The sequence below is a fragment of the Dissoconium aciculare genome (assembly GCF_010015565.1).
Source record: "Dissoconium aciculare CBS 342.82 unplaced genomic scaffold K489scaffold_7, whole genome shotgun sequence".
Classification (NCBI taxonomy): domain Eukaryota; kingdom Fungi; phylum Ascomycota; class Dothideomycetes; order Mycosphaerellales; family Dissoconiaceae; genus Dissoconium; species Dissoconium aciculare.
Genome location: NW_022984957.1, coordinates 1207788 through 1232860, shown reverse-complemented (window position 1 = coordinate 1232860; position 25073 = coordinate 1207788). Strand labels below are relative to the sequence as shown.

The 25073-nt window shown below is 50.2% G+C and overlaps 9 protein-coding genes across 9 annotated transcripts; 6 read left to right on the top strand and 3 right to left on the bottom strand.

Moving 5' to 3' along the window:
* Positions 1–171: 171 nt before the first annotated feature.
* On the top strand, positions 172–821 carry K489DRAFT_389236 (trimeric LpxA-like protein; the record flags this gene model as incomplete). The annotated part of the gene is made up of 2 exons (XM_033606491.1): positions 172–558; positions 618–821. The coding sequence occupies 2 exons, from the start codon at positions 172–174 to the stop codon at positions 819–821; spliced, it is 591 nt and encodes a 196-aa protein (XP_033459387.1).
* Positions 822–2263: 1442 nt separating this feature from the next.
* K489DRAFT_410669 (HAD-like protein) lies at positions 2264–3129 on the top strand (the record flags this gene model as incomplete). Its single annotated transcript, XM_033607729.1, has 2 exons — positions 2264–2272; positions 2392–3129. 2 exons carry the CDS (start codon positions 2264–2266, stop codon positions 3127–3129), a joined length of 747 nt encoding a protein of 248 aa, XP_033459386.1.
* A 733-nt stretch (positions 3130–3862) lies between these two features.
* Positions 3863–5393, bottom strand: K489DRAFT_320960 (Aldo/keto reductase; the record flags this gene model as incomplete). Its single annotated transcript, XM_033601502.1, has 9 exons — positions 3863–4323; positions 4377–4406; positions 4457–4573; positions 4634–4789; positions 4846–4869; positions 4938–5046; positions 5125–5179; positions 5234–5298; positions 5358–5393. The coding sequence occupies 9 exons, from the start codon at positions 5391–5393 to the stop codon at positions 3863–3865; spliced, it is 1053 nt and encodes a 350-aa protein (XP_033459385.1).
* Positions 5394–6237: 844 nt separating this feature from the next.
* K489DRAFT_410667 (HET-domain-containing protein) lies at positions 6238–8276 on the top strand (the record flags this gene model as incomplete). Its single annotated transcript, XM_033607728.1, has 4 exons — positions 6238–6738; positions 6802–6873; positions 6932–7136; positions 7195–8276. The coding sequence occupies 4 exons, from the start codon at positions 6238–6240 to the stop codon at positions 8274–8276; spliced, it is 1860 nt and encodes a 619-aa protein (XP_033459384.1).
* Positions 8277–8346: 70 nt separating this feature from the next.
* Positions 8347–8817, bottom strand: K489DRAFT_240362 (uncharacterized protein). Its single transcript, XM_033599868.1, has one exon. It carries the CDS (start codon positions 8699–8701, stop codon positions 8417–8419), a length of 285 nt encoding a protein of 94 aa, XP_033459383.1. The 5' UTR covers positions 8702–8817; the 3' UTR covers positions 8347–8416.
* Positions 8818–8933: 116 nt separating this feature from the next.
* K489DRAFT_410666 (uncharacterized protein) lies at positions 8934–10042 on the top strand (the record flags this gene model as incomplete). The annotated part of the gene is made up of 2 exons (XM_033607727.1): positions 8934–9460; positions 9517–10042. The coding sequence occupies 2 exons, from the start codon at positions 8934–8936 to the stop codon at positions 10040–10042; spliced, it is 1053 nt and encodes a 350-aa protein (XP_033459382.1).
* Positions 10043–10356: 314 nt separating this feature from the next.
* On the bottom strand, positions 10357–14696 carry K489DRAFT_320526 (P-loop containing nucleoside triphosphate hydrolase protein; the record flags this gene model as incomplete). Its single annotated transcript, XM_033601463.1, has 14 exons — positions 10357–10999; positions 11072–11152; positions 11213–11646; positions 11702–11886; positions 11935–11999; positions 12049–12099; positions 12151–12222; positions 12274–12460; positions 12526–12780; positions 12837–13002; positions 13053–13759; positions 13808–14041; positions 14137–14422; positions 14478–14696. The coding sequence occupies 14 exons, from the start codon at positions 14694–14696 to the stop codon at positions 10357–10359; spliced, it is 3585 nt and encodes a 1194-aa protein (XP_033459381.1).
* Positions 14697–15967: 1271 nt separating this feature from the next.
* On the top strand, positions 15968–17004 carry K489DRAFT_381089 (uncharacterized protein). The gene is made up of 2 exons (XM_033605034.1): positions 15968–16273; positions 16342–17004. The coding sequence occupies exons 1-2, from the start codon at positions 16096–16098 to the stop codon at positions 16809–16811; spliced, it is 648 nt and encodes a 215-aa protein (XP_033459380.1). The 5' UTR covers positions 15968–16095; the 3' UTR covers positions 16812–17004.
* Positions 17005–22605: 5601 nt separating this feature from the next.
* Positions 22606–25021, top strand: K489DRAFT_395007 (uncharacterized protein; the record flags this gene model as incomplete). The annotated part of the gene is made up of 3 exons (XM_033606823.1): positions 22606–22729; positions 22786–24177; positions 24617–25021. The coding sequence occupies 3 exons, from the start codon at positions 22606–22608 to the stop codon at positions 24733–24735; spliced, it is 1635 nt and encodes a 544-aa protein (XP_033459379.1). The 3' UTR covers positions 24736–25021.
* Positions 25022–25073: the final 52 nt, after the last annotated feature.

Sequence of the window (25073 nt, the reverse complement as noted above, 5' to 3'; positions counted from 1 at the left end):
TGTTGAAGTCCTATTGTAGTGATTTGTGATCCCCGTTTGCTCGAGTGGATAAGAATTTCATGAGCCCGGACCTCATTGACGACGGTCATGACATTAGATTCCTCTGCTCCCTTCATGTGCTTCTCTCGCCAATATCAATCTATTAAAACTTGAACATACGATCCCGAAGAAATGTCTTCACGACCGGCAGGCGCAACAAAGCGTGTATCCACTGCTACGCCGGCGGATCTCGCCCCGAAACCACCTTGCACAATTCACACATCCGCTGTGGTCTCGGAGAAGGCTCAAATCACGGGGGCACACCCCGTCGAGATTGGCGAAAATACCGTGATCCATCCGTATGCCAAAATCAGATCGGACCGTGGTAGTGTCAAGATTGGGAGAAACTGTACCGTCTGCGAAAAGGCAGTAGTTGGCATCGCGGATGGCGAAGGCACTGTTGTGATTGGCGACGGCGTCAATATCGAAACTGGCGCCTTGGTAGAGGCCGCGATCATTGGTGACGGCACATCTATCGAAGTTCGTGCCATAGTGGGCAGGGCCTCGGTTCTGGGAAAGGTACAGATTTGAAGGCTGTGTCGCACTTGAACATTGATACTGACCACTATTGCGCACAGCATTGTAAGATCACGCCTATGAACGAAGTCAAGCCGAATGAGACTTTGCCGGACTACACAGTGATTTTTGGCGACAACCAACATCGAATTGACTTGACACTGTCCGAAAATTCAAACCTTCGAATAACGAAGCAAAGAGGCCAGGAGATGCATCTTGAGCTTCTTCGGAGACTTATCCCGAATGCTTCTTCTAAATGGAGCTGATACTACTCCTGGCAACCTTGGATTGAGAACCTCGCGTCTCTTGACGCGTCAGATGATTCGAGAAACACTCGTACATGCCTCATTTAGCTCTGTGAACAGCATGTTCAGATCTGGTTCCTCGCCGGAGTGGTCGCGCACGGGCGCCGGTAATTGAAATATCTCCTGAACACACGCGATCACAAGCTGCCTAGGTTTTTATTCAGAAAGTGTCCGCACACAGACGTGCCTTCAGGATAGAAATGAGAAACGGGCCAAAGACTGAGTCAAGCCTGTGCAGCACATTCATCTGCAGCAGAAATGGAATGAATAGCTTGGACACTACCTAAGTTCTACTCGTCACCGATGTCTGATTCAATGCAACGGGTACGTCAGACTGTTTTCACGATCCTCACGATGATCGTGATCGCCGGACGGACCGTCTCCGATAGGAAACGCGGAATCGATGTGCTATGGCTGCAAGATGGATCCGGCGAGGCGAGCACGGGGAGAGCCCCAGCCTGCCCAGGTGGTTGTGGTTGCCCCTCCATGCGCCTACATAATTCAAGTTCCAATAGCAGCTGCTCGGTTCATCATTATCATAAAATCCGTGGACCGCAACAAAGCTGAGGAGGGCCCAGGGATTTCAGCGAGATTATTTACACGTAGAAGCCCCGCAATGCCGGAGTCTCCACCCAGAAATTGCCCAGCGAGAGATTGCCAGGCGCAAGACTTAAACCACCTGGCATTATCATATTGTATGGAATAACGTGCGACGGCTCATGGACATTCTATACGACGGGCTCGATTCAGATACGTCTCTCGCAAGGCTACGAATCATGTTGTAGAAGCATCGGAATTGCTGTATATGACATATAAAAAGAATAAACTTCAAGATAAGCCAAAGTGCCCCCTCCGATTTGGCGATTACCTAGGTATCTGGCTGTCATGACTTCGGAAAGCCTGATGTCAACCTACATACAGTACTGTCCACACACCTAGACATATTCTGACCGGCTTGCGAGATATTCATGGATTGCTGCAGTTCACCTGGGCAAGATTTATTATTGCCGACCGATGATGCTCTGGCTCCCCCAGATACCCCGGTACCTGCCCAGGTACGTGCCTAGCAATGTTTAGTGATGGATAGGCAGGCACAGCGTGGACCTAACGAACAAGGCGACATTCTTGGCCCAGCCCAACCCACGTGCGATGATGTCGTTGGCAGGCACTCCATTGTTCTTGCTGGCTGCTGATCGATCGTGGGCAGGAGCAGAGAGAGCTCGAGGTAAGGTCCGTACTGAGCTTGCTTGCAGAACAGGTGACGAGCACGAAAATCATTAGAACGTTTATCATGACCTTGCATACCCATCAACCTTGACGCCCTCCAATATTTCTTGTACTTTACTCTCACTACCTCCATTCTCTCTCACACCTCGAATTCATTCTCCAATTCCAACGCAAAAATGGGCAAGGTAAGAGCTTACTATTCCATTCCCGGCATCCTCGGACTTATCATTGGTGTTTGCCGACTTGCCTACTTCGACTTGTAGGTGTTGCACGCGTAGTGGTGCGCTGATAATGACAACAACAGGTCAAGTACATCCTTCTCGACTGCGACAACACCCTTTGTCAGTCCGAGCGTGTGGCATTCGCTGCCTGCGCCGAGCTGAGCAATGAGGTTCTCGCCAAATACAAAGTTGACGCCCACTACTCAATGGAAAGTCTGCTCGATGAGTTCGTCGGCCACAACTTCCGTAGCATGCTCAAGGGTCTGCAAAAGAAGCACAACTTCACTATGACCGACGAGGCCGTCGATTCCTATGTCGACCAAGAGCTGGGCCGTGTCACCGCCAAGCTGTCCGAGAAATGTGACGAATGCCCCGGCGTCACCAAGCAACTCGAATGGGCTCAGAGCCAGGGCTACCCATTGGCCGTCGTCAGCACTTCAGCCAAGCCGCGTGTCATCGCCAGCTTGAAGACCACCAACCTCATGCGATTCTTCAAGGATGAACACGTCTACTCGGCCGCCACCTCTCTGAACCCACCCTCTAGCAAGCCTGACCCGGCCGTGTATTTGTTCGCTTGTAAGGAGCTTGGTGTAAAGCCAGAGGAGACCCTCACCGTCGAGGACAGCAAGTCGGGAGCGACGGCCGGCATGCGTGCTGGTATTCCACTCATTGCTTACGTGGGCATCTACGGACTTGAGGAGGGCAAGGAGAAGGAAGACCAGATGGCCAAGCTGTTGACTGAGGAGTGCAAAGCGAAGGTTGTCATGCGTGACTGGAAGGAGTTCCCTGAGTGTGTGAAGAAGATCGAAGAATCCCTGTAAGCCTCGGTGCCCCCCCTTTCTATTCTGCCATGACGGCCCGCTCGATCGTGCTCCTATGCCATACTTTGGCTTGGAGTTGTTAGAGATTTCCACGAATGGGCGCGAACAGGTGGACTGAGTGTTGTTTATTCTTTCCTACAGACTCGAAAATGCAAAAATTTGAAGCAAGTCGTAGATCGACTGCTATGGCAAATATGATTCCATCGCCTGTTTTGACGTCCGATGCGAAGGATAGGAAGTGAGTACAAGATCAACCAAATATGTCAAAGTGGATGTTAGGAAAGACAGAGGAGGTGTTCCAAGGTTATAGTTCCATGTGACCTGAGTGATTTCGGCGTATGCGGATATTTCCTCCCGCCGACACTATACTTTGCACAATATACAATATCACCACGTTCACCGAGGGGTACGATCATCAGGAAGTTTTCTTCGCCTCACCTTGCATTGCTGTATGGCCCGACACACATGATGTCACTGTGGCGGCGGTCGTAGTTCAAAGTCTGCTCTGAGGCTTCTTTGGCTTGAACAATGATCTAGTAAAAATCATGCACATGAGTCATTGTAATTTCCTCTTATAGCTCATTGGTCATTCCATCATCCCAAGGCCGCACGGATAGAGTGGCCAGATCTAGAAGCATTCTTCTCTCGCTGGTGATTTGAAAGAAAACAAGCAATCCTCTCAACGGTGGCTCTATCTCGCCGTCCTTGTCGTACATTCATGAAAAAGAGCAGCTCACCTCTTGCGACCGTAGGCTGGGACCTCGGCCGGTTTGTTGTCCAATACGGCCTCAATTTCCTCCATGACCTCGTCTGTGAGCTTGGAAACCAGCTGGATGGCCTTGCAGTTGTCTTCAATCTGGCTGACCTTGGTCGCGCCGAGGATGACGGTGCTGACGTTCGGGTTCTTGATGCACCAGGCAAGCGCGAGCTGGCCGGCATTGCCGCCGAGACGTTCAGCGATGGTGGTCAACTTGCGGACTTTGGCGATCTTGGCTTGGCCTTCTTCGGTCTGCAGCGACTTGATGGTGCTGTCGAAGGTGCTCGCATTGGTGGCGAATCGGGAGTCCGAGGGGATTCCATCGTTGTATTTACCGGTCAGAAGACCCGATGCCAATGGTGACCAGATGGTTGTGCCATATTGGAACTGCTGGAAGAGAGGCGCATACTCAACCTCCAAGCGCTCGCGGTGGAATGCTGCAGAGTCTTTGTCAGTGTCAAGATTTGGAAGTTTCATAATCTTGACCTACCATTGTATTGGGGCTGCTCAGCGATCGGCGCTATGCAATAATTAGTGTCTGGGTCCGACTACTCAATGGCTAATATTTACCGATCAGGTTGTGCCTTTCCGCGATGAGGGTGGCTTCCATAATTTGTGCTGCCGACCACTCGCTAGTGCCCCAGTAGTAGGCCAAGTTGAGATTGCGAATGACTTGAGTGAAGCCTGCTCACTTTGTCAATCTTCTCGAAAGATGCGTTGATGAGTCTGTCGTCAAGTTTGGCGCACCTTCCACGATCTCACGCATCGGAGTTCCAACATCGGGCCGGTGCGCAAGGACAATATCAACGTATGGTTGCTGAAGTCTCTCCAAGGAACTCTTCAGGCCTTCGACGACGTGCTTGCGGGAGAGACCACGAGTATTCGGCTCCTTACGTCCGGTGCCTGTAATGCCCGCGTCAGTCCGGTAGGTGATAGCATCTAGATAGGAATTTCCTTACCAAAAAAGATCTTTGTGCTGAGCACTGTGCAGCAGAATAAATTGTTAGAATGCAATCGACATGAACTGCGAGGTACACGATTCGAGCCTTACCGTACTCATCCCTGGGCCATGCAAGCTCTTTGAGTGCTTTGCCCATCTCAACCTCGCTTTCGCCATTGGCGTAGATCTCGGCAGTATCAAAAAAGTTGATGCCGTGATTCTTGACCGGTGAATACAAATCAGCAAGTCGTTCAGCGTTCGGCAGCTGAGCAATGATCATTCTTGCTGGAGCGCTCACCCATGCAGTTTCGAGACATTCCTTCACAATGTTGCCTTTTTGCGTGCCACCATATCTGTCCAACCATCAATGACGAGAACTGCTTAACTCAGATGGGTGATTACCGTACGTGAGCCAACCTCCCAAGGATAGCACGGATACCTTGAGACCCGTGGGACCAAGGTGTCTGAACACCTGTTATTCGATCTGGTCAATGTCTGGCGAGACCGAACGCCATTTTGCACTTCACTCACCATGTCCTTGGGGTCGAACTTGCTTTCTACAGGCATTGTGATTACGGTTGGTGACTGATCGAGTGCTCAATTGTGAACAAGCAGAAATGAAGTATGGAAATAGTTATTGCAGAATTGATGGTTTGGTAGCTAGACAACGGCGTTCGTGTAGGGGAGCTCGATAAACGTGAGCTATTCAGCGCAATCGGCCCTGTAGTGTGCAAGGGTGTCGAGACCATCATCACAATGCAGTCCGGAGCAATCATTGATACTTGATTAGTGCAAACGTCATCGTTTGCAGGGCAAAATTTGGGGCCATTGCGACCAACACAACGGGCGACCTGCCCGCAAAGTTCATTGGCCGTTTTCTGTTCAGCTTCGCGGAAGACTGACAAAGAGGGGTTTCGCGTCTGCAAGTGTGGTCGATGACAGGTCCGTGGCTACTCGTCGCTGCGTACGCCAAGTGCAATGGGAAAAGAGTCCAGGGATGCGCAGGTGTTCATTGACTACAACTCCCGAAACAATGGATTCCTTCCAGCCTTGGAGGATTAGAATGACCAATCTCCATTTCAAAGCAACTTTGGACACATGGTCGCGTTTCACGGAAATGCGTCAAAGTCATCAGTACGCTTCCCTGGACAGTGAATACGCAGTGGTCATCCGCAATTAAACAATGATGCTGGAGGCATTCTTTGCATATGTATTACAACTGTTGCAGTACATGCGCAGCACTACTTCAAGCCGTGGCGCAGCCGTGTTAGCTGAGGCTGTGCTGACCACAACCTCTCTGATCCTCGACACAAAAAACTCTGCAGAATACAAAAGCTACAAGTCTGCACCATTCTCCACGTAATGTGACTCATACATTGCCATAAACAGGTGACAGCATGATGTAGAAACAATGGTGTCCGTTTCGCCTCGCGCCTCGTTCCTCGATTCAGACGATGAGCCTGAACCCGGAAGCACGGATCCTCGTTTCGCGTTCGGATTTGGGTCCATGAGCCTGACAGACGACCGCTACTCAGAACACGAGCCCGACGACTACCATCGACCACTCACAGGGTTCTCAGATCATGGCCATCGCAGGAAACAACGCTCTAGGCAAAGTAGTTCCCTGCTGAATAGTGCTTGTCCGTTCACATATGAGACTGAGGCGGATGGCCATGCGTTCCGCTTGGTCATCCTCCATCCAGGGACTGGCACGAGCACCATTCAGTGTGATCTCGTCTTGGAATCTACGAAGAATGTGCGAAGAGTCTACAACTGCCTGAGCTATGCTTGGGGCTCAATCAACCGCAACAACGCCATCTTGCTCAACGGCCGCAGATTTGCGGTCACGTCGAATCTGTACAGTGCTCTGCAAGCCTTGCGTAAACCTAAGACACCCGTGACAATATGGATCGTACGTCTATTCAATCTCCATACACCCTTATGATTCGGTTCCGTGCTAACGTTGGAAACTTAGGACATGATATGCATCGATCAGGACAACACAGGAGAAAGGGGACATCAAGTCTCAATCATGAAAACAATCTTCGTATGCAAACTTACACAACACTCGTCGCAGATGATATGATGACTAAGAGATATTGAAGAACCAAGCGACCAAGATCTATGTGTGGCTGGGTGAGGATGACGATCGAAGTGAAAGGCTTTGCGCATTCGCGAAAAGTATGCGCCGAGGTTCTGATGAATCGGCAAAGACAAACCTCAATCGTATCCTCTCACAACGTGAGCTTCGGGACGCAATCCGAAACTTGTTGCAACGTCCTTGGTTCCAGCGAGTCTGGGTGATTCAAGGTGAGTGCTGAACCTGATCTCGCTTTGGGACACAGACCTGATTAACTTTCATGTGCAGAGGTCGCCCTGGCGCGCCGAATCACCGTTGCATGTGGGCGGGCACACATGACTTGGCCAGAGCTGGTTCGATTGATCAGAGACGTCAAATGGCCAGAGAACCCCGGGTTTGATAAGAAGGCATCTCTGCTCGGCAATCCTAGGCAACGCATCGCCATTCTGACACAAATGATCGCGGGCCAGAAGGAAGCCTTGGCGCATACTGACATCACCCAATTGCTTATTTTGAGCAAGAGTAGTCAGGCCACAGATTCCCGTGACATGGTATATGCTTTTCATGGACTTACTCTACTCACAACGGTTCCAAACTATTCCGCACCTCTCGATCACTCGGATCCGGATTACCAGAGAGCATTGAAACGACTCTATATCGATACGGCTGAGCAATATATCAATTCCATCAGATGGGAGCCATCCTATTCCAATTGGCACAAGCTTGATGACGGCCAAAAGACCTTTCAGCTCATGAGCATCATCTATAGTGCTGGCGTGCTTCATCGACACCTCGAGCTGCCGTCATGGGTCCCTGATTGGACCTTTGCCTGGCACCTCGCGCCTGTATTTGCCAAAACAATTCCGAATTTTCTGCCCGCGACCGGCCGAGATGAATGGAGCAAGGGCATTCGAAGCGAATACCGAGCTGGTGGTGATCAAATGGACATCTTTGAGCTTTCGAAACATCAATTACATCTGCGCATATCGGCGCTGCTCGTGGACACCATCGTACTCGTCAATGAAATCACGCCTGCGCCAACTCCAAACGAGAGCCAAGTGTTGTCAACATCACCAATTAGTCGCTTCGAAAACGAAGATGTCACAAATCTGAGCTATGGACGGCACTTTTTCACGACAGAGCAGGGGTACATCGGTTTCACCACCCCCGGAACCATCGAAAGCGACGAAGTGGCCATCCTCGTCGGTGGTGACGTTCCGGTCGTCTTACGCCGTGTCACGGACAAATCTGGAGGCAGCACGGACACTTTCATGGTTCTGTGTGAATGCTATGTGCAATCGCCTGCTGTAATGCACGGGGACTACCTGAAGCAAAACAGGGCAGACGCCATCGAGATTACCATTGTGTGATGCTGAGCAGCAGCGTGCAGGGTCTCAGATTGATCTTGGATGTTTTAAGCCAAATGCGGTCTTCTCAGGTCTCATTCGAAGTCGCAATAACCATTCAAGTTTGTGCAGGTGTCCGTGTAAGTGATAATTGCTTCCTATATCTACTTCTCGATGATTGCTTCCTCTACCCCGGCCATGATGTTTCCGGTTTCATGACAGCGAGAAATGTCTTTTGCCAGACTATTGGTCATCACGTCGAGACCGTAAATCTTCTTGCAAGTTACGTCATTCTGCAATTCGTTGTTGAGACGCGTTTGCACGTGTCGCGACCATGCCCCGCGTCCGAGGAGGGGCTGATGAGGCCAGCAGGCACACCCGTCGTTCATGTTCGTGGAGATGACCACCTTCCCTGTGACCAGCCACAAGGCGCAGCACCACCCGACCATACTTATTACCCTTGAACGGTTGCTGACAACTGCTCAATATTTGTTCTCGATGCTCTTTCTAGCTTGAAGATCTGAGTCACCAGTATCCCTGACTCCAGCGCGCATCGGACTGTTCACCAGTGATAATAATAACCAAAATCGATACTCTAGCTTCAAATCTACTTCTTCGTTCCTAGTCATACAGCGCTTGACTCTAAGCAGATCAGAGTCGAACCTTTTTCACGCAGCAACCATGCAGAACCTCATTCACACCTTCATTGACCCTCTGCGCGACCGCTTCGCACCGTTAAATCACAACTCGAATTTCCGTGCGACTGGTCAAATCACACCGGAAGAGTTCCAGGCTGCTGGTGACTTCTTGGTCTACAAATTTCCTAGCTGGTCGTGGGCCGATGCTGCGACGCCCGATAAGCGTGTTCCATACTTCCCTGCAGGCAAGCAATATCTCATTACGCGAGGCGTTCCTTGTCGCCGACGGATTCGAAATGACGACTTTGCCGGTTCTGCTGGAGAAGATCAGCTCGTCAAAGATTTTTTGAGGGAGACAGGCGCCGAGGCAGATGGAGAGGATGATGGTTGGTTGAAGGCGGGCGGTGGCCGTGCCGAAGCCGATGCATTGAAAGACGGGACGGCAACGGACAACGATAGCAAATTTGGCGGTCAGACACAGGGCGAGGAAGACGACATTCCAGACATGGATGAGGAAGATGACGATGACGACGCTGTCATCCGTGACACGAGCAAAAAGAGCAACGAAGGGTAAAACTCCCCGTATCAGCATCGTGATAGAAAGGATTAAGCTGACATGGTCACAGACTGAGGACCTACACTTTATACATCACCTATACCCCTTACTACAGAACGCCTCGATTGTATTTACTTGGTTACGACGGCAACACAAACCAACCACTAGCGCCGTTGGAAATGATGGAAGATATTGTTGGCGATTACAAGGATAAGACTGTCACCCTGGAGGATTTCTTCTTCACGAATCCCGTCATCAAGACTGCATCTGTACATCCGTGCAAGCACGCCAGCGTTATGAAAGTCCTTCTGGATCGAGCCGACGCTGCTTTAAAGCTACGGACAGAACGATTGAAGCACGGCGAGAAGCCTCCCTCAATTGGCGTCGAGGGCTTGGTAGATCAGACAGCGGGTCTATCCGTAAAGGACAAGGACAGCAAAAAGGAAGGCGAAGCAGATTGGGAGGTCCTATCATCTGACGGCTCACAGGATGCGGAAGTACCAGCCATCCGGGTAGATCAGTACCTGGTCGTTTTCCTGAAATTCATGGCCTCCGTCACTCCTGGCATCGAACATGATTTCACCATGGGGGTCTGACTACGCTCGGGCCAGCCTTTCGACCGAGAAGCTTGGATCAAATTATACCCTGGGATAGATTTTCCACGAGAAGTCGAGTGGATGGAGATCAAGCGTCTGTTTGGAGGTGCTGTGATGGCAGTTGGCATGGATTGAAGGAAACATCATTCCGTGAGTACGACGACAAGCCAGTGAGCAGCAAGATTTCAGTCTAGCAAATGTATTATGATCGAGAATTTTCGCAATAGAGCAGGAAGTCTGCCAAAATTAAAAAAAGGATGGACTACTCCGGACGATCGTCTGCTGTGGATCTTCTAATTCTGATCGCTGGTATTTCATGCTAATGTGACATTCTGTATCGCACCATCTCTCATCTCGACCGAGACATCGATGCCCTCCCGCAGGCCTTCAGTTGCCACGCTCACTCGATGTGAAATCATGATAACAGTATGGCCTCTGTCTGTGAAATTTTCTTTGATCACTTTGTAGACCAGTGCCTCAGATTCGTCATCCAGAGACGAGGTGACCTCGTCGAGAAGAAGGATGGGCTTGGGTGTCATCTGTGCTGATTGAGCGATGCTGTGATGTTGACGGAGCACTGCACGGGACAAGGCAAGTAGCTGCAGACGTCCGGGTGTCGATATCGGAAGATTCGCCAATTTTTGGAGGAGAATGTTCGAAGTATCGTGATCCTTGCTGGTAGAACCTCTTGCGTAGTCGATCGGGAGAAGTAGCTCCCACAACGTTGTTGTCTCGAGCGCTGACACGACTTGGCCGTCTGTGAATAGATTTTCCGGATCAAGATTATATCGCAGCGTGTCCTCTGTAGCAACGATCGGTTCTTGCGGGATGGCAATGAAGCACTGACTTATTACGGTGGAGCTTGATACCTGGGAAAGGTTGAGACCGTCGACAACGATCGATCCTGCGTCTAATTCCAGGAGTCGGAGCAAGGCTAATGTCAATGTGCTCTTTCCGCTGCAATAAACATCAGTGAGTTTTATTTTGCGCAAAATGTGTCCTTAGATTTGGACCCTCGATGATACTGACCTCCCTGATCGACCGTAAATGACAACTCTTTGCCCCGGCCGAATATTGATATTGATGTCTTTCAAAGCAGGCGTACCTGATCTTAAGGGAGAAAATTAGTCGAAAGGTCTCGGAGTCTGATGAGTAAAATGCGACACTTACTCATACGAAGCTGCAACATGGTTGAACACAATTTCACCACGCGCTGGCCATCCTCGCTCTGGGGCTAAAGGGATCGCTGGACTCAGCTCAGGTCGGGCTTCGTGCTCGAAGGCTTTCAGACGTGCAACGGATTCTAAAGACGTCTCGAATGATGTCCACGATTGGACCAAACGGAGGAGTGTAGTGGTCGCGACGAGGATCATGTTCAGCGCAACCCCCATCTGCGCTCCGCTCAGAGATCTCCCCGGTCTGGTTGCAGATGCAAGAAATGCAGTGGCCAAAAGTGCAAAGAGCAAATCAAGAACAACTTTCAGCCATCGCTCGAGACACATCCGCATGAACATGGCTCGCTGCGAAGTTTCCAGTATGCGAAGATGACACTCGGTGCAGACGGTCGTCCAGCCTAGCGCCCGAATGGTACTGAGTCCTTGCAACTGTTCGCGCCTGTCAGTGAAGTTTACAGCAGACTCGGATAGTTCAATGACCGACGATATCGATAAATGATGTCACCAATGCGCCTTTTGACTCCAATTCTCGATGTCGAAGCTGTTTCGAACCACGAAGGTAGCGCCTTTGGAGGATGTATACAATGATGGCATAAAGAGGAACAATGATCGCTAGACTTGGGCGAGCGGAAAAGAGTAGGCACAGCTGTACCGCCAATTTGAATATTTCTTGTAGCAGTCAGCCACTGGTGAGCAACACCTTTCATCGAGACTCACGAGTCGAAAGCGCAGCGATAGCATTCGGGAGCTCACGGTCTACCGTGTACAAGTCTTGGCTGAAACTAGATGAAGTAAGCGTGGTGTTTCTGCGGATTGGACGGCTTGATTTACTGGTTGAAGACCGAACCAATGTCCGTGGCAAGGTACCATCTAAGACTAGCCCTGCAGCGTGGTCAGCCTGGCTCTCAAGATTAGAAATGACTGCCACCATACCTCGAGAGAGTATCAAGAAGGGAAGAGTGGAGGACAAGCCCAGATTTGGGCGCGATGCGAATCATAGTTGCCCTTGAACGGTCGATTAGTTGAAGTAGCTCTGATCGCTCAAGTTATACACACCACATCTGGCTGCTTGTCGAAAGCCAAGCCGTGACGCAAAGCATAACGTAGACAGTGATGAAGAGCGTAGATGAATTTGCATTTGGGGACTCCATCCAGAATTGTAGCCAGTACTGTGGGATTGTTGAGAAAAACGAATACGAAGCTGTGCATACGAGCATGAGGCCGAAATTCGTATAGCCTATCGCTGAGGTATAGATATATGTGATGAAGCGTTAGAAAAATCCTAAACAAGATGTAGTCACTTCATACTGAATGCTTGCATGCTTCTCCGAGGCACTTTTGGTACGACTACCCCATCGGTACTCCTAAGCCGGGCCTTGAATTTCGGTATGGTAGATGATAAAGGCGTATGAATCTTTGACACCTGGACCTCAGAGTTAGGTAGATCACTGCTTTCGGGTACGAATCTCTCAAGGACTGATTTTATGGATCGCCAAGAGCCTTGAGCGGTTATACGGCCGCGCTCAAGCAGGACGATATGCTTTGCGAAGGCACATTGAGTCACTGAACAATCGATCAGTATGCAGCCCGGTGTATAGTGCAGGATTGTTTCAAGCTACCTTGAGTGCTGGTGAGGAACACTGCCATATTTCTATCGACAGAACAAAGACCGCCAGTTCCGAATAAGTTCTCAGCTATAGCCTCCTCGGTAGCCTTATCCAGAGCGCTAAAAGGATCATCCAAGACGAGCACTCGTGGCCTGGCATAAATGGCACGAGCTAATGCCTGATATTGCTGTCAGAATCGAGGGTGTACTTTCGGCAAGCGATACTGACCACTCTTTGTCGCTGGCCGCCCGATAGGTTGCTTCCGTTGCTACCAATCTCTGTTTGATGCCCCGCGGCCATTGACATTACATCCTTGTCAAGACAGCAGACGTTTACAACTCTGTCATACCATTCGTCGGTACTGGGGGAATGTTCTGCAAACGGTCCAGTGATCGCAGCTAGAATTGTGGTTGATGGTAACCATACCAATTGGGAGCAATAACCTGTAGGTCCTTGGCACGGAGTAGCCTGGCCCGTGATAGGTGATATCTCTCCAAGTATCGCTCTTGCGAGAGTAGTTTTGCCATGCCCAATTTTGCCTATGCAGATATTCAGACCTGGGGAGAGTGATAGGCTGATATCATGAAGCACGTTGGATTTGTTTCGGCCAAGCGAGAAATTCGCATTCTCAAGGCACGAGAACATTTCGGATCCGATCTGGGATGAGGGACTTTGCGTTTCACGATGCTGCCCAATGCTACATTCGGGCTCATTCAGAAAATCTTCAATGCGTTCGGCACTTGTCCGTGCGGAAATAGCTTTTGGCAGAATGGTGAAGATCATGTTCGCAGGATGAGTGACCATGGAAAGAATGGCTACCACCGTGAACACAGTCCTGGAGCTGAGTATTTGAGGTTGCAGCATGCCCTGACTCTGAGCTGCAGCCGTAGACAAGACTAAAACGAGCATCGGTGAAAATATTCCCAATGCATTCGCTAGTGTTTGTCAGCAGAAGGCCAAAATTGAGAGGATTGGTAGCATACCGCTGGCTCCGTACGCGACCATTACCCAGCGAAGTCTCGTCGAGGCCACCATTTCTTCCTCGCGAAGACACTGAAGCTTCGCGTGAATAGCTCTAGTCCAGCTGATCATGCGGATGCTTCGAAATCCCGTGAGAAACCATACAGTGGCCGATAGTCGAGTCTGCGATGCTTCATTCCAAGCAGCCTGCCGTGGGTGGAGATGCATCGCAACATACCGACTCACTCGCGAGCAGCCTGTTTGAGTATCAGCAATTTGAATCAGTTGAAATTGTTAGCAGCCTGTTTGAGTATCAGCAATTTGAATCAGTTGAAATTGTTAGCAGCCTTACCATATATGCTCAGGAGAAGTAGCAGACTCGTCCAACCGATTGTGTACAGGAGGGACACCATTCCAACAATGACTTCAACCAGGTGGGCCCATGTTTCATGAAGCATTTCTGCCACCGGTATCAGCGCCTCGACATCCGTAGCGATGAGCGCAAGGACACGCCCATCGTCTGAAGAAGACGATGTGCTGTGCAGCTTCAGAGACTTTTCGAAGACCAGAGTGGTCAAAGAAGCCCTCGACAGGATCTTCAGCCGATCGAGCTGGTGCTGGTATATTGAGTTTAACAACTAATGGCACAGTCAGCCTCTAAGTTCCATTGCTGCTCCGACGGCCGCTCCTTACAGCTAGACTAGTATATATCACCGCAGCTGAAGCTACCACAAGGCTGGGTTGAATTTGATCTGATCGACGACCATTTACGCAATCAATAGAAATTGCAATAAGGGCAGGCTGCGCATATCTGCAAAATATGAGCAGAATTCGCGTTGGAATAGCACCGACGAAAGGGCTACGGATGGCCCAGAGTAATGACTTCACTAGATCCGGGACACGTTGGCTCATTCTGGTATTGATCTGGCCATATTTATCCCACGATGAGATGATCGACGAACGAGCGACGCGCGATCCGAGGTTTGGAGGAAGTTCAATGGGCTCAAGCTGCGTCGTATGAATGATAGGATCAATCATCCACCAGAACACTGCCCGGTTGAGAAAACCTGCCTTTTCGTAGGAAGATTGGTGGTGGTGTTGGTGTAACGCTGACGACGACCCCTTACTCCATGATTCTAGAGTCGCGGTAGCTATGAGGAGCCATATGCGGAGCGTGAGCACGCGCGATTGATGTGGTGAAGTAATGTATTCAAACGCATCTCCAAAAAGGTTCGCCGCTAGGAACCCTGATGCGAACGACGAGGGACGGAGACTACGCTTCTCTTCTACAGCCGACAGGACACAGAAGCTTATGACAGCGGGTATCTCCAATGCTGAATGAGTCTCAGTCGACATGCAGCACAGCATGGTGGTACCAAGAAGCGCATAACTCGTTAGCTTTAGCACTTCTGCATTAGCATTGACCAAGTGGGTATCAAGTGGCCGAATTTCTCACTTTCTTGAAATTACTCCGTTGGCAGGGCACGAACTTGATTTCCACAGGATGCAATTTCCAGACACGCCAAACGAAAAGTGCGATTGTAAGAAGTGAGGAGACAACTCGCAGGTCATGAAAGATATTCCTGTCATGCATATTGAGCAGCACCAAGCCGGTGGTCTCTAAGCTGCCCAGATGTTGTTGACCCGGTCAGGGACGAAAGTTGTCAAGGGCGGAAGTGTTTAAGGACGAAGACGAGGGTAGGATTCATCAACTATGTAAGTATGGTGAGCTTGAGCGCTATCTATCGGCCAGATGATGCGCAAAGTCGTGAAATGACGCTACATTGTGCTGATTTTTACGGGCTCCAGAAGTGCAGTGTAGCGATGAATCATGATGAGTAACAACACCTCCTTCATCAACGCGACGATTCAAGTGAGATTTTAAGGGTTCGTGGGCTCAGGGTGCACGGTTCGCTCACTGATAATTCATGAAACGTGCAGTAAGGCTGCAATTCGTTTCACGGTTAGACAACCGTGATTCTGTAGACTGGTCATGAGTGTAGCAAGCCAACGATCGCAAGATGTGTGTCGTTCGCTGAGGCAAAGGTTGGTGCGCGGCAAGGCTTTGATGGGGCGGCGCTGGCCTACGCCTGTTGTGAATGATGACCGGTCTTCTGGAGCCTTTCGAATCCGAACATAAAAGTACCTAGGCAAGCATTCGTGATTTATTTTGGCACAAAGAACCGTCTTGAAGATGAGCACTGATTGATGCAATAATTGGCTATGTGCTGTCTTCCCCGTCTCGAACCGTGCTTATAACTTTTCGACCAATAATAGATAAAGCCTTTGCACCATTTCATCGCTCCGAAACATGCCTCACGCAAATGGTGCTTCTAATCGCAGTGATGGACGAGATCCACCCGACAGGTCAGAGCCGGCTCCGATGAGCGGTACAATCCCGCGCAGCACTGTGATCAAGAACAGGAGAAAGACATATCTTGATCGACATGGCGACGAGTATTTCAGGAACACCGAGCTAGAGCTCGAGGGTATGTGGCGCTTCGACGTAGTCCTGTGCGAAAGACCGCAAAATGACAGCCGACTTGGGGTACAACAGATCCATTGCTGTATGACCGCTTCGTTCGGCGATTTCAGACGTCTTCGGATCGACAACAACAAAGCCTCCAACGCAGTAACGGGAGACCAACGGATCTTACGGGAGATATCCTCGAAGCCAACCTCATCCGATCAGAGGCCAAACTCGAGGCCTTGAGAAACCCAGATCCTAACAGTCCCATCGTGTACCAAAGAGCTACAGATGGGACTATCGTGGCATTCGAGCAGGACGAAGATGATCGCGCACTCGATCGCGAGGCAGGCTGGGCGCGGTGGCTAGACATCATGGGACAAAGATTTCTACGGGGAGAGGACCGCCATTTCGATTACACTTCTGTTGACGAAAATGACGAGTACGATGACCGTGGAACGCAGGACCGGGAGAGGCTGGAAGAATGGCTTGACGGGGAGGAAGTGGAACATCCGGCAGGTTATGTTCCTACGGGCGAGACTGGGATCCAAGATTACTGATCCTCAATTGTATCTTCACGCGGACACGCTGAGACTTGCGATAATAGGAGCCATGGATCTGACGCGTACCATTACCACGTGTTGGGCCAACGCTTGTTTGAGATGTGTGAGCTCTGTTCGAATGGGACACAAGGTAAATAGTGCATCGATAGAGTGCTTTGTTATTAATTCTGCGACAGCATTTGGCAGGTCACCTTTACGACAACCAGTGTGAACAGTAATGCATGTCTCTGTGCTCTCTGGGAGTTTTTCTGGCAACCTTGGAGCGATGAACGCCCAAAAGGTCGTGTGTGCACGTGCTTGACCGCTCCGTCATAAAGTAGAGGGCCGAGCGCCAGTGCGTCGGTAGCGTGTGCCAGCACTTCAGGGTCATTCACTAAGCCAATTGTGGTCACTCGAAATCTAAAGCTCGTGCCGCCAACGCGTCGTCCAGGATCGACTTTCACGAGTGTCGAGCGTCCACTCTTGATATGAGCATATATTAGGCATCCCACGATGCCAACGACCCCCGCGCCGATCAAGCGCCTTTCTTACTGTGAACGCGCCGAATATGGCGACTATCACACTCGCTAAATACCAGCACGATATCGCCGAAAAGCAGAAAGCTTACAACGACTTGTACGAGAAAGTTGCGGAGCGCGATGGTGACATTGAAGCGCAAAGGATACAAATCCAAGAATTGCAGACCGGAACGCGGGAGCTGCTGCAATGGAAGAAGGATCACCTCGCCGACGTAGGTCAGCATCAGTCACAGATTGCGGAACTCGAACATCAACTTAAAATCCTACAATCTGGAAATTCCGAGGTGCAGACCTCATGGTCAGAAGAGAGGCTTCAGCTCGCACAAGAACATCAACGACTCAAAGACGAGAAGTCACGAGCATTCCAAGATGTCGAGCGACTCGAAAGGGAGATACATGATGTTCGAACGCAGTTGGTGGCTAGTCAAAAGCACGTGGAATCTTTGGAGAGTGACTGCGTGAGCAGGAAGGAAGACTTCGATGAGTTGGAAGAGGGCACCCATGTTGTGCACGAATTTTTCCAGAGCATCAGCGATCGCTTTGCACCGGTACTCAAAGAACTGGGTCAAGATGCGACACCTGAGAACCTACGCAACCACATATGTGGATTGGGTGTCAATCCCCCATCCCTTCCCCGTCGAGGTTCTGCGAACAGCTTTGATTCTATGATCTCGAGGGATTTCCCAAACGCTTCGATTGACGGCAAAGGCTATCGGCAAGCATCTATCGGAGACGAGCTCGCGCGCCATGGCTCAGACCACGGTTACGACAGTCTGGATCACAAGTTTGGCGATGAACGTGATTTGCTTTTCGAAGACTCCATGCTGGATCTTGAGTCTTATGAACTCGATAACTCTGATGACGAAGCGGCTAGCCTCCGCGCGCAGAAATACCAACCGGCGCAAAGACGATACAGTCGGGACTCTGTCTTCAGCAATGGTGACAGTGTACCTTTGCCAAAGGTGCGAGGTCGCAAGGGTGTCTCTGCCACGAACGACGTTCGAGATTCGTCACATGATCGCAAGGTGAGGTATCAAAGCACCGGAACTCAGTGCGACTACGAACAAATTCCGCCCATCACGCCCATCGAAACGCCCACACGGTCAGATTCCGCGAGTGTACGCGAGCATGACCTGTCCAAGTTACAGCATCAAAAAATTCAGCAACTCCAAGCGGAAATCAAAGCTTTCAAACACCAGCAGGCCCTGCGGCATCAAAATGTTCGGGAGATGTCGGTAATGACTGACATCGAAATGTCTCAACTACCAGATCGGGCAGGCCATGATCTGATAGATGCCCAAACTGCGATCTCAGATCTACGAGGTCGGCTGTCTGAGCTTCAAACAAAACATGATGAGGCTCAAGAGACCATCAAGCACGTTGAGGCTGGTTCAAGAAGCATCCATTCTCAAATGAAGATCCTCAAAACCAGACATGCTGAGCTGACGAGTTCGAATGGCTTGCTCGAGACTCAGTGTAAGGAATTGGAAAGTGGAGTCGCTACGTTAGAAGCTCGCAACCGCGCTCTCGAAGACGAAAGGGTGCAGGCTTCCTTGACGCAACAAGCAATGAGTAGCAAGATCGAGACTATTGAATCCGACCTTGCCAAGCAGGCTTCCGATTTGGGCTTGGCAGAGAACAGCGTACGGCAATGGAAGCTCAAGCATGAACAGATCGTTTCAGAATGCGAGGATACCCGTCGAGTAGTCAATGACCTCCAAGCATCAAATGACGACGCTTCACAAATATCCGATGCCCTTCGCCAACAGATTGCGGCGCTGGAAGCCGAGAAGAAGGAAGCAGCGAAGACTCAGGAACTCTACCAAGTTCTCTCCGACGAACACAAAGCGTTGCGAGAAAAGACCGGGGCTCTAGAGAGATCTCTTGAAGACAACGTGCACGTGCAAGAGGAATGTGTAAGACATCGGAAAACAATCGCCGCCCTTGATTTTGAACTTGCAAAGTTCAAGGATTTACATGCCCGACATGAAGCGTTACAAACAGAGAATGCAGATTTGCTAACAGCAAAGCGAGCGTACTTCAAATTGCAAGCTGAACACAAGACCCTGGCCAGTGAGATGACGACGTTGAGGTCCGAACTTGAGGAAAAGAGTAGATTGCAAGCTCGAAGTCAAGAACTTGATGAACAAATCAGACAGCTGCAAAAGCGGGAGGAAGATGTTCTCGGCGAGCTACAGGAAGCTCGCCTCGAAAAGGTCCAGGCCCAAATTCAACTCGAGAAAAGCTTCAATGAGCTATCGATCCTTGAAACTGAAAGAATCGAGCATGATCGTGGTGTTAAGACTCAAAACACAAACTTCCAGGAAACCATCGCCGCTCTTCAGAAGGTCGTAAGCGAAATGGATGCCCTCAAAGCCAATCTCGCCGCACTTTCTGAAAGCAATGACGCGCTTCAAGCCGACAAGATCAAAAGTCAAGACATGCTCAAATCTCTTGAGACAGAATTGAGCGTCTCGCAAGGTGTCGGTGCTATGAATGTTGAGCTTCAAGCCAATGTCGATAGCCTCCGCAAGGATCTGGACGCACTCGGCGCGGAGAAGATATCCCTTAAGAGTCAATTCGATACGTTACGACAAAGTCATGAACAATTGATGGAAGTTCGAGATCAGAACAAGATAATGCGAGAAAGACTCGAATCGCTGGAGGCTACATCTGAAATCAATTCGATATTGCAAGATCAACTCGATGAGATGCACACTAAGAATGAAGAGAGCATCGCAGCGAGTGAAACTCTGAAGCAGCAGCTTAACGAAATGCAACTCAAGGACGCGAGGAGCAGTACGAGGGTGCATGATCTGGTCAAGGAGGTCCAAGAGTTACGCGCCAAGGACGCGGAGGATGCGAATCTCACTCGGCAATTACGAGATCAGCTGAACGTACACAAAAGCAGAGAAGACGCTCAAACGGTAAACGCCCAAGCATTGCAGGAACGCCTTGATACTTTGCAAGCTACAGCTACAGAACGTGCAAAAGAATTGCAAAGCGTCTACGATCAACTCGAGACTGCGAAGAGCGCAGAGGAGGCGAGCAAGACGCAGGTCCACTCGCTTCGCAACCAGCTTGAAGCATTTCGGACGGAGCACTCAAAATGTGAAAAGGCCATTGAAGAATTCACCGACGAATTGCAGATTGCACAACGCGAGAAAGCCCAACTCCAAGTTGTTGAGCAAAACAATGCAAGTTTGCATGCCAAGATCGAGGAATTACTCATCGTGGAGGCAAAGAGCATGGAAATGCAAAGTCGAATCGAAAGGCTTCGGACGGATCTAGCTGATCTTCACAAGACTCGCGAAGAGAATGCGGGCTTCCTGAACACGATCTGTCAACTTCAAGCCCAAGCCGCAGATTCTCAGTCGCTTCAAGCTGATTGCCAAAGCTTGCAGCAGAGAAATGAGGGACTGATGCTGCAAATTGCGACGATCCAGGCCGTCGAAACACGGAACGCAGACCTGAAGCGGAACATCGCGGCTCTCAAGGATGAGATAACACGACTTGAATCGACTCAAGCCGACAATGTCAAACTTAAAAGCAAATACAATGAGCTCGAACAGACTGTAGCCTCGTTGCGAATGGCTGCTGATGAACTGGCGGAACTCCAGGTCAAGTATGATGGCATTCAATCGGAATCGGGAGAGTTGTTGTCACAACACCAAAGTCTGAAGGCCAAGTACGATGAGCTCGAAGATGAGAACTATTCTCAGACCCTGGAGATTCGCAAACTCAAACTCGCGAAGCCCGATACTTCGAACCTGGAATCCCAGATCGAGGAGCAGGAGAAGACTCACGTTGAGCTGCAGGCACGCATTGTGGAGGCTGAGACACTCAACGAATACCAAGCGGATGAGATTCGCAAATTGCGCCACTACGCGGAACAGTCTGAATCTGAAGACAAGGCGCTCATCATCAAATTGGATACGGAGATCAAGTACCTGAATGGCAAAACCGTGCAACTGGAAACCGACAAAAGATTACTCAAAACACAAGCTTTGCAATCAAAGCTGCCAGAGCCTACACGTGCAGCAGCGTCGTTCTTTCGAGATCGAGGCCAAGGAAGCATGTGCATTGCTGCGCGTCAACGCTCCCCGTTGCACCAATTCTTGGACTCGCCTTGGTGGCTGCAAGCGATCGTTGGTCTCATGTTTGTGATGTGGGCGAGCATGACCTTTGCCGCATACTCAGAGCGGAAGATGTGGCTCAGCGCTAACGACGATACACATCGACATTTGCGCAACATTATGGCGAGACGAGCTTCATATACAGCGTCTTGCAGTGGGTCAAGTCGTTTCTGGGAAATCCTGTTCGATCCACTTTCATATTTTGATTAGGATCGTGGCGTTGCGGCTGTTTGGGATCTCACCCTGCTGATATGAATTGATTCCAATATTGGTGATTGTGTGACTAGGATGGTTCAGGCGAGGCGATTGGTGGCTTTCTCTTTTTATTTCTCTTTCCCGCGATGATACCCCCAGAAAGGCGAGGCACAGGGCGACATGATTTTGGGAGATGGCTCTGAAGAAAGCAGGACGTACAGCAGTGATATTGAATATTTGATGATATGAGACTTCTGCATGGCGCCACACACATAAATTGACTACTGTGATAATATGCCGGGCGCACGACAAGTACAAAAAGGCAAGTTGTACGTGGGCGGGATTGTAGATCCCGGCCTACACATTCGCCCATATTTATGTCAACAAACTCTAGTCTTCAATGAGGAGTTCTCTTCCGCCTTGGTGGTGGTTCATTCCCCCCCAAATAGGGGTCCCGAACGGGCAGTTTCCCCTCCTTTCATGTTGCCCGCTACTGCAGGTCGGACGCCGAATTCCGTTGGGGCCAATTCATGGTTCGCGCCATGATTGTCGAACAGCCGCGGTCGAAGCCGTTACATTTTGGTGTTTTCTCCAGCGATCTTAACATTAATCGTAATCCGTATCTTCTTCGGGACTCGTCGATGAGGCATTAGCCTGTCATTCACCACACGTTCACTCCTGCTGAGCTTACACAGAAATATTCGGTCGTGTGCTTTCGCATCACCACATTTGTCGCATTATCTACACCCGCGAGCAGGTCGAGCACACCCCTATTGGCGATAACACAGAAACCATCGGCCGGACGCGTCTTGTCATCCCCGACACAGCGCAGAGTCCATCCGATGCCTTCCGTCCTTTCCAATGGCCAGAGCCACACAGCCAAGGATGACATAGAGCTTGCCGATCGCGATGACACAAGCGAACACCTACCGATGCTGAGCGATGAACAGGGAGATCCGCACGAATACCGGGATGAAAGAGATGGCAGCGCACAACACAGCGAGAAATACCTTCGACGGACACCATTCACACGATTCCTCGAGGTCTTGCGCATTCGAAATAAGCCGTATGCAGCACATGTCCATCATTATGATGACGGCGCTGCCGCACCGCTGCCGCAAGGCTTCTTCGCTACCCTCAGGACAATATTCAACTATCCCGAACCCAACATCGAGCTCAGAAATACCGCATGGCTAGATGGGTTGCGCGGCCTCGCGGCTTTTGAGGTTTTCATCTTCCATTACGACGATGGTTGGGTCGACCGAACACTAGGTTGGGGGACTGGCGACTTTCTTGATCCTGCGTGGTGGCGCGCGCCATTCATCCGGACCTTTTTCGCAGCTGGCGATGCTGCAGTGTGTCTGTTTTTCGCGATCTCGGGTTACGTCCTGTCCCACCGCATTCTCACCCTCTACCGCCAGCGCCGACATGAAGAGGCCTACTCCTCTCTTTCCTCTGCGGTTTTCCGCCGCGCCATCAGACTGTACATGCCTGTCGCCATTGAGACATTCATTCTGATGTTGTTATGTCGATGGTTCAATTTCCCCAAACCTGTCGTCTACGAATCCGCCGAAACCTTTCTCGGCGAGATCAGTCAATACATCACCAGCTTCGTTCATTTGTTGCTCCCACTGCGGTACCCCGACCGATGGGATATGGTGATCAACCGCTACGATGGAGGCATTTCTTGGACCATCCCACTCGAATATTACGGCTCGATTGTCATATTTGTGGTCCTGCTCTTCGTTTCAAGGGTTCGGAACATGGCGGTGCGTCTGACACTTATCTTGGCTATGGTTTGGCAGAGCTTCATCAAAGACGATTGGATCGCTGGTCAATTCTTGCTCGGTATGGCATTCGCTGACTGGCAAATCGGGAAAGAGTTCGCAAAAAAGCGGCAGCAAGGACCTACAACAGCGAGGAAGCAATGGCTACACAACATCCTCTCCTGGATGATCTTTCTTTTCGGATTCTACATGGCGGGTCTTCCGCTATTCCATCTTAAAAATGCCGAAAACGGAGGAGTTGACGATCTTTTCTCACGGCCATTCTATAACTGGATATCTAGACCACTGGCTTATTACGGATTGTACCGGAATCGCCAGACTGATCGATACCTACAATGCCTTGCAGGTTTCGCTCTTCTCGTCGGCGTAGGTGAAACCCCTATCCTTCGTCGAATCATGGAAACCCGCTTCGTGCAATATCTCGGTCGTATCTCTTTTGGCTTGTACCTTTGTCACATTTTCCTGCATGCGCTTTTGAAGCCTCTGGACAAGTACTACGTCATGATCGTCGGCCTGGATCCTACCGTGCCCTTGCCAGAGCGCAAAGAGAGCTTACAGCTTTTCATTGCTTATCTACTCATGCTAATACCCTCTATGACGGTCAACTTCTTTGTGGGTGGCTGCTTTGAACGCTTCCTGGACAAGCCTTCAGTGAACGCGGGCAAGCGCTTTGAGAAATGGTGCTTGTCGCGAGGAAAAGACGATGCACCACCATCGTTGCCACATGGTACGTCAGCAATGCCTCCGCCAGTTATCACGATAAGTGAAGCACAGGGGAACGACGCACAGTCGGCACAATTTCCGGTCAGACAGTCTATTCGCTTGCGATGAAATGAGAACTACTCGCAGTCTTGTAACCATGTCTGTACCTCTTCACGCGAACGAGGTACATCCAAAAATTGCTCAGTCATTGAGCAAGGATAAAGAAAGCATTATCCATTCCATCGTGCTGGAAAGTCGCGGAACTCGGCCGATCTCTCATCTCATAGGCGCAACACTCCATGTTCTGCCCTTGTTGCTGGCAAACATCGCTGCGGTTGAGCTCTGCGGGCCATGGTGATCATGATCTGGTCAAACTGCGCATTCTGGGGACACTCCCCCCAATGGAAGAGGCTTACACATCGATATGCAGCCTCGCGGATGACTTGCATTGGACGTACTGGCAGTACAAGCCTCGCTCTGCATCCATGTTATACAGCGGCATGCTATCCAGTCCGGCGTTGTTGGCGGCTACTTTATCACAGCCATGAATGAGCAAGCTACGAGCCGATGGCGCATGACTTAATCAAGATACTTGTCCTCCCAAGTCTTGTTGACTCAACTCACTTGCATGTTGCAATCAACAGTATATCTGCAGACTGTACGCGGGCTTTTGGACTCGGGTGGTCATTAAATCAAAAATGGCACACTTCTATGGATGCAGATTTGCCCCTAGAATTGTGCTTTGCGGGCATCAGTACAATATTCCGGGCAAAGATACCCACTCGTTATTTTCAGAGGATTCTAGAATTATATGTTGACCATTATACATTTAGAAGGTCAATGATAATCATTTGCCGTTCTCTCCTCACCTTATCCGTGTCACGTGTTGGCATCAGGATGTGCCATTACCTCACCGTCAAT